General features: G+C 48.6%; 1 protein-coding gene across 1 annotated transcript; it reads right to left on the bottom strand.

Moving 5' to 3' along the window:
- Positions 1 to 3,763: 3,763 nt before the first annotated feature.
- Positions 3,764 to 6,889, bottom strand: LOC124661461 (glycosylinositol phosphorylceramide mannosyl transferase 1-like). Its single transcript, XM_047199320.1, has 5 exons — positions 6,351 to 6,889; positions 5,824 to 6,232; positions 5,454 to 5,617; positions 5,262 to 5,332; positions 3,764 to 4,148 (listed from the first exon to the last, which is right to left on the bottom strand). Exons 1-5 carry the CDS (start codon positions 6,887 to 6,889, stop codon positions 3,988 to 3,990), a joined length of 1,344 nt encoding a protein of 447 aa, XP_047055276.1. The 3' UTR covers positions 3,764 to 3,987.
- Between the last annotated feature and the right edge of the window lie 884 nt (positions 6,890 to 7,773).

The raw sequence follows: 7,773 nt of genomic DNA, 5'->3' as shown, positions 1-7,773 counted from the left end.
CCGACCACCGCCGCTAGAGATTCTCCGCCGAACACAGCTGCCAGAGGTCCGCCCCCGACCATAGCCGCCAGCAAGTTCCTTTTACCATGGGCTGCAGCGACCAAATCCATGGCCGCCGGCTTCTCCGGCACAAGGGCGACGTAATATTTCAGGGAACCTGGTGAGGAAGATTGAAAAACTTCAAAACGTTGCATGGACGTGCACGAGCGTGTACCTTCTCCGGCAGCGCGTTCCTCTCTACGTTTCTGATAAGGTGTGAATGAAGCACTAACTTATTAGTAGAGCGGGGATGGCTAGCTATTGTCCGGCGACCTTTAGCCATTCGGCGGCGACGCCTTTGCAGAGTACTCATCGGCGGTGTTCATGAAGCTCGCCCTCTGGCTGGGCGCTGATGGGTGCTGCACCATGGGAACGATTGATTGGGAGGCAGGCGCCACAGTGGAGATGTATGGTGGACGCGGTGGATCGGAGAAGATGGGTCAATGATTCAATTACCGTGGCATGTACATCCAAACACAAATTTGGTATTGCTATCTTATCAGATTCCATGTAGCAATATTTTGCAGAACCAAACATTAGAATTGGTATTTGTGACCATTTCAATACGGAGTCTGATTTGGTATTACACACAATTCAATTCCAAGGCTCCAATACTTTACATCCAAACGAAGCAAATGATTTTTGTAGGTGTAGTAGCATTACTGTATGTAGAGAGGGATTGAGATCGATTGGAGGGAAGAGAGGCTCCACGCATGGATGCAGGAAAGACCAAGCAAATAAATCTGAAATGACTTGCCTCATTAAGAAAGGCATTTGCACGCCACGCATTACTTGCATCGCGAAACAGTGGCAAAGCATACGAGATGTAGGGCTAGTTAGTGCGAAGGATCGTGCGCCTGTCGTACGTCCACCCTCTCAACACGGACTCACTTGTTGCTTCTGTCGATGAGAACATATATATGTGCTCTGCTACAAGATTCCATTCTAGGTACATCGTTAAGAGCATACATCAGACTAGATAATTCCTCTCCCTTTTTCTAGCTAGACATGTGTTTTCAAAAAATCTGCGAGCCTACTACGAGTGCAGTTAAGGAAGACATTCCGTTGCTAGATTTTATCTCCTGCTCTTAGTACTATAGTACGGTGCGCGCGTGTGTCTAAGGCTGGACGTAGGGGGCGAGCTTTTGTCCAGCCTTTACGTGTGTCTCCCAACTGTAATCTGGAACTGAACTAGCTCCGGGTAGGGAACAATACTAGCACCGGTACGTGTTTCTCAGAAGATGGCTTGCGATTCCTGTAAAATTGAAGATTCCCGCAAGTATGTTTGTAGAAAATCAACGCCCAGAGGTCGTTGTTTCATGGCAATGTTTGTTAGCACCTCTAGTCATCTAGTCATCAGTCAAACAGTCATGTCTCTCCTTTTTTTTTTCTCGAACACACATTTTGTACTATATTAGATTAGAAGAAAACCGTCAGAAAACGGGTGGTACAAACACGTAGCCAGGCTACAAAGCAAAGATCAAAGAAGAGGAAATTTTTTTCTTTTCGAAATGGGGCATCCCAGTCTCTGCATCAAGTGATGCATATGGCATTTTTTATTAGAACTTTGACCAGGAAAAACAAGCAGTATCAGGTTCCCTTATTACAGTTCATGGATCACAAAGTGTCTCAACAAAAATTAACCATCTAAAAAAGAGTAACATGCCACGCCTTTGCATCAACATGTCAATCGTCGATCAGCACACCGATCGTATCGGTCGTAGAAATCCCGTGCAACCGTTGCCGGTCGGTTGCACCCAGTATCCAACGCTTGGCGCTCCTCGTGCGGCTGGATATAGAACCACATATGAATCCAATGAGTAGCCAACGGAATAACCTGCCAAAATAATGGAAAGCTTTTTTTTATTAAAGATACAGTCATTGCGCACATTCCAGACCGCCCATAGCAAAGCACAGAAGAAGAGGAAAATATAACTGAAAGAATTGTACAAGGCTAACATTCTGCTAGCCAGAAGGATTTAGAGCATCCCCATTCGTCTTCCCGAGAAGCCCCCACGACCACTTTTTTTCATCCGAACGGCGAAAAACGGCCCAGTCAGCCCCCGATTCCTCGTTTTGGTCCAGATTTGGGCTTATTTCGTACGGACTCCCCACGCCAACCCCGGTTTCCCGGGGACTCCGGATGGACCGAATCACGCACGCTGGGCCACTGTCAATGAAGGATAGAGAATAAACACGGGTCCCCCCACCCACCTTTCTCTCTCCCCGACGCCACCGGCCACCGGCCACGCCGACCACGCCCTGGCTCTCCCACCCCGCCGGCCACCGGCCAAGCCGACCCACCGCCCCACCCTCCCGAACCTCCGGCCACGCCGCCCCTCACGCCACTCCGCCTTCGTCCACGCCATCAGCGGCGGGCGCCCGGTCCCCACTGGTCTCTTCCCGCTGCCAGGCGTCGAGGCCGGGCCTCTTCCATCCGTGCCGCCGGCCACGCCCGCACGCCGCCGCGCCCCAAGCGAGGCCGTCCGAGCTCGCCGCAGCACCACCAGCGGCCGCCTGCTCTCCTCACTTGGTCGGCGCCGTTCTTGTCACTCGGCTGGCCCCCGCGCACCCACCTGCTCACGTCCTGAGCGAGGCGAGGCCGTGGCGCCCTCGAGAGCCCGCGGAGGCGCAGTAGGTCGAGGCCAAGCGGGGCCAGCGTGGGGGAAGTCGTGGCCGGGCTGGTCGTGGCTGGCCGGCGGAGGCGAGGTGCAGGATGTCGAGGCCAGCGAGACCTCGTAGCCGCATGGTCCATGGTCGAACACCTCATGAGCAGCTCGGCGTGGGGTGCACATGGCTGAAAGTTTGTTGCCCCTATGCCAAAAATTGATCCAATCCGGAGCTAATTTCGTCCGGAATTCAGCCCGGGGCCTCCCAACGGCTGGAGATGCTCTTAGGCTAAGCAGCGTCAGGTGGCCTGGCGTGGAGAGGTAGTTGGCGAAGTGCCTTGGCACCTGCGACCATCCAGAGCTTTGCCTCTTCCAAAAGAGGCAACACTAGGTCCTGCCAGTTTGGATTAATGTCTTTGAAAATTGCGTCATCGCGACATTTCCAGATCCTCCAGAGGGTGAAAAGGATGACTGACTTGGCGCCTCTTTGCTTTGCAGGTTCCAGGTTGAGGACGGCAGAGCTGAACCATTGGTTGAAGTCTTCATCCGAATTTGGCATGTAGGCTTGTATATTTAAATTTGAAACGATATCGTGCCGAATCTGCTGTGAAGAAGAGCATTGTGTCAACAGATGTGAGATCGACTCCGTTTCCTGATCGCAGAGAACGCAAGTGTCCTCGTCTCGTCAGCCAGATCATGTCGCATGCAAAGTTCAGCAGTCCAACATCTGTCAAGAGAAGCAAGCCGGGCAAAAATTCTGCATTTAAGGGGTGCCCAGCATTTCCATATGGAATCGTGATGAGGTGATTTTGTGGTGCCATCGAAGAGTGCTGTGTAAGCAGATTTGCCTTGTACTCTCCTGAAGCAGTCAAGTGCCATGTTACCTCATCTTCAGAATCAGGACGGGCATGAAAGGATGTCGACCAAGTTCAGGAACTGGCCAATGCCTTCAGCAGTCATGTCACTCATCTATCAGCTGAGAAACATAATAATCTGTATGGTGCTTGCCTAGACAAAGTATCAAGATCAAAAAAGGAGGGAAGCCTCCCGCTGCATCTGCATCGATGATGCATGCTGCCGTTTATATGTTACATCCATCAATACAAAGGGTTTAACAAAAGGAGTGGCTCAAACAGTTTCAGCTTTCCATCCTGCACATAATTTACAAGGAGCCATATTTCTGCAGTGTGCACTATAAATCTTGTATTCCCCGTGTATAATCACAACCTGTGTTCTTAGGAGCTGATGAACTATGCACAAGTACACTAGCCTGACAATGTGTGCTAGGCAGCACCTAAGGGATGGTAAAAAGAGCGCCAATACCGGATTGCAAACCGTATCACCAAAGCCAGCTACTTCGGCCATCCACAGCCTTGACTGTAGTCGCTACCAGTGGCATATGGCCATACATGGAAGAAAATTCACTGAGACATCTTGATCTCTGCAAAATATGGCCTTTTGAACTGCTGATGCCGGTAGATCCGATCTCAAATATCCTTCCTGCAGTAATATCGATAATGTGGCATGAGTGTGACCTCCTGATAACAATGACATAATATTACACAATGTCCTATTATGTTTACGTGGCTAGTTTTTTTGGGTTTTCTGCATTGATGTCAATATGCATTACTGTTATTTGCTCTACTTGTTTATTGCATTGAGTTTTTTATTGGTTCCACGCGGTAGTCGCTAACTCAAGCAAGACACTTGAAGTCATACTAAAAGTAACTGACAAGCATACAGAAGCAGCAATAATAATCTTGAGACGAGCTACAGAAATTTGCTACTTTCTTACTACACCAGAGGCCTAGAGAGATGGGTAGAGGTACTGTAAATCTGTAGTACAGTTTAATCAGGAATTCCGAGGAAAATGAAAGTAACTTGAGCTATACGTATTGAAACCAAAGTGCATGTAGTGATTAACATCACATTTTGATAGCATCCAGCTAAGAATTAAGATATTTTAACTACATGGTCAAGCTCAATTTCTGAAAGCCTCAAGTGATTAGTGCGTTGTAAGTCTGCACTTTGTGTTGGTTCAGGAATTACACTGGGGAAATCAACTGGTGCGGTGCCTGGTGATTGTAATTTCGTTATGGCTTAATAGAATCTCCTTTTCCCCGAAAAAAGGTACTCGACTAGAACCATCTGGAGAACTTGAATTAGAAATTTGATATGCAGGAAAAGTAAAAAATAATGGCAACTACTGACTACTGAGTAACATTTGGAGAGATAACCACAGCTGACATACTGTCAGCACATAACTAATACTCCTAAATTGTTGGTTTGCATGAGTATAGCAGGATGTGGTCCATAGATCACTATTTTTGCTTATAATCCATTTGGAAATGGACAGACAAAAAACATCAAGACTGACAGTCTAAAGAAAGGAAAACTGAGCATCACTATTAATACTCAAACATGTAATTCATCAATACTGAGAACCAATGTGAAGATCTTAACAGCACTTAAAGTGGGGGGTGTGCTGTCCCAATTGGGCTAGGCTCTTCCTCATTAAGTGTGAAAAAGGTGTGAACTAATTCAACTAAATAAGGAAATATAAGTATTTTAGAAGATTGCATGGAAGATTTTGACTTGTGTGCCAGTACAGACCTTTGACCCATATTGGTGGAGCTCCAGTTACATTTGCGACAAGAAAAGACATAGCGATATCCTCACAATTCCTGTCAGGCATTGGTGCAAACCTTAATAAATACTGCGTAGGGTATCATTTCAACACAGTAATGCATAATTGACTGAAGAAAAACTTTCTAAAAATGGAGATGCAGTAATATAGAGTCATACCTGTTCTTTGTCACGTAATCGCGAATAGACGGTGGCATCTGGTTGGTATACAAATCCAAGTACTTCCTATGGAAAAAACTTGCTTTGGAAAGAACCATGCTATACGTCCCTGTCCTCCAGACTGACCACCAGCTTGCATATCGGTATTCCTTTGTATTGCTTCCCTGCAGAGGAAATTAATCCAGTTAGCATAATTAACTTCCTCATAATATCCATGTGCTAGTTCAAAATCAACTTAGAATTTGCTCCTTTCAATCATAGAAAATACAAGTTTCGTTCATGACACACTAGAATACAGAAATACTACTCACTTTTTGGATTATTAATGACGCAACTACTACAGAGTACAGACCAGAAATATAATTCATACCGGGTGAGCAAGCCAGTGAATCCGAGGCACGAAGCCCACCATGGCAGAGGGCGCGCTCCGCCAGACGTTGAAGGCGAAGCGCAGCGTGGAGCACGGCACGATGAGGTCGTCGTCGACGGAGAAGACGGCGTCCGTCCTGAGCTCCGGGATCGGCCTGAACCTGTTGTTGAGGCTGTCCTGCTTGTTGACCACGAATCGCACCTCCGCGGCGGCGCCGTCCCTGAGCAGGCGGCTGCAGTTGAGGACGCTCTGGCGCAGGGCCTCGGGCGGATCCTGCGGCTCGCTCCACACGACGTGGACGGCGTCGACGCCGGCGCAGCCGGAGTAGTGCGCGACGGCCCTCTTCATGAGGTCGTAGCGCTTCCACGTGTTGATCACCACGGCGTAGCCGCTGCCGTCGCCGGCGCCGCTGCGGGAGAGGAGGAGGAGGAGGACAGAGGGAGAGCATTAGCTTACCGCGGACGCCGGTAATTAGTCGAGCAGGTGGCGTACGTGTGGCTGGTCAATGGTTATCGGTCGCTACTCACCGTGACGAGGCGGGGGCGTCGGCGTCGGGGTCGGCGCGGTGGAGGGCGAGGCCGAGCGTGAGGGTGGCGGCGGCGGCGAGGGCAAGAAGGCCCGCGACGAAGCAGGGGCCGAATCTGCCGGCTCCGGCGGCGGACGGGTGGCGAGAGGGCAGGGGCGAGACGGGGTGGCGCCGTCGGTTGCCGTTCCTCCTGTACGCCGACACCGCGGCGGCCTTTAGCTGCAGCAGCAGCTTGGCCATCCCCGGCAGCATAGGCAGGCAGCGGCTCCCAAGAAGACAGCGTCGCGGTGTCCCGAAGGAGCTGGAGAACACGAAGGGAGCAGCAACCGAAATGGCGAGCTGTCCCGGCGAGGGAGCAAGCTTTAGCGTACGTCCAGTGTACACCGCCACCTGATTGGCGATGGTGACACCGGCGTACTTGGTCAATTTCAGCTCGGCGCCAGTGGAGCTGACGAGCACCTTGAGCTGAGAAGCTCGCAAGCTATACCAGTGGTTGGTACTAGTACCGTACACAGGGTGGTCAGCTCGAGCAGCTGCCATCGCAACAAAAAGAAATTCCTCGAATCTCTTTCTTTTTCTTCGGGGAGATCTCCTGGAATCATGCGAGGGCCACGATGCAAAAGACAAAACTATAACATGATAATGAAATTATAGATTCCGCGATTGTTATTTCTTTTCTCCTTTAATATAGGCTATATAATCGTAGATATGGCTAGGGATCGTGATAGTCTTGTTTTGTTGGTTACCTTTTCTTTTCGGGATTTGCTAGTTCTTCGCTAGCTAGAAACTAATTTTGTGCAGAGTTAAGTTCTACACATTTAATTTTTATCGTGATTTGTTCTAGTCATAAGTTGTAACGTAAGTTGTAACCAAGATTTGATGACATCATCTAAGTTAGTTCTCAGTCAATCGAGAAATAGTCACATCCATTCCTTTCTCCTTTTATGACTGTTTGAAATTCGAAATATGATGAAATAATTTTAGCACAGCATGGTCCAGCAACTACAAACTGCCTGAATCGACTTAAAATAATTGTACTTATGAATCCACTAAGTTGTCCACTCCGTCTAAATGCACAAAGAATTGTGAACATATAATTGAGACTTTAAATGCACATAAAAACATCCTATTCAAATTTAGGTTCAAATTTTTAGCGAGTTCCCCTTTTTTGAACCTTGTTTGGTTTTATTGATGAAATGGAACCGGGGCCTCCCTATTGCCTTAAATAAATGCATGTAACAAAAAAAGGGGTAAAATTGGGTAGTTCCATATATCCTTTGGGTTAAAATTGGTTGTGTTACAGACGGATATATCATGGGGGATACCTCACGGCCAGAAGAGAGAGTATGGCATAAGGTGGGGAGCGACCGGAATGGAGAGACACAAGTTACCCAGCTTTAGATCCCATGTCGGTGGCGAGATTC

The sequence above is a fragment of the Lolium rigidum genome, chromosome 1, assembly GCF_022539505.1.
Source record: "Lolium rigidum isolate FL_2022 chromosome 1, APGP_CSIRO_Lrig_0.1, whole genome shotgun sequence".
Lineage (NCBI taxonomy): Eukaryota > Viridiplantae > Streptophyta > Magnoliopsida > Poales > Poaceae > Lolium > Lolium rigidum.
Note: the sequence above shows the minus strand (reverse complement) of the source record. Positions and strands in the feature narration are given on the sequence as shown.

Bases quoted from the DNA above. Each gene is read 5' to 3' on its own strand.
- LOC124661461 (XM_047199320.1), bottom strand. From the start codon at position 6,889: ATGGCAGCTGCTCGAGCTGACCACCCTGTGTACGGTACTAGTACCAAC. The intron at 5,333-5,453 runs GTATGACTCTAT...AATGCCTGACAG, and splicing joins GATTACGTGACAAAGAACAG to GAATTGTGAGGATATCGCTA. The intron at 4,149-5,261 runs GTCTGTACTGGC...ATATTACTGCAG, and splicing joins TCCACCAATATGGGTCAAAG to GAAGGATATTTGAGATCGGA.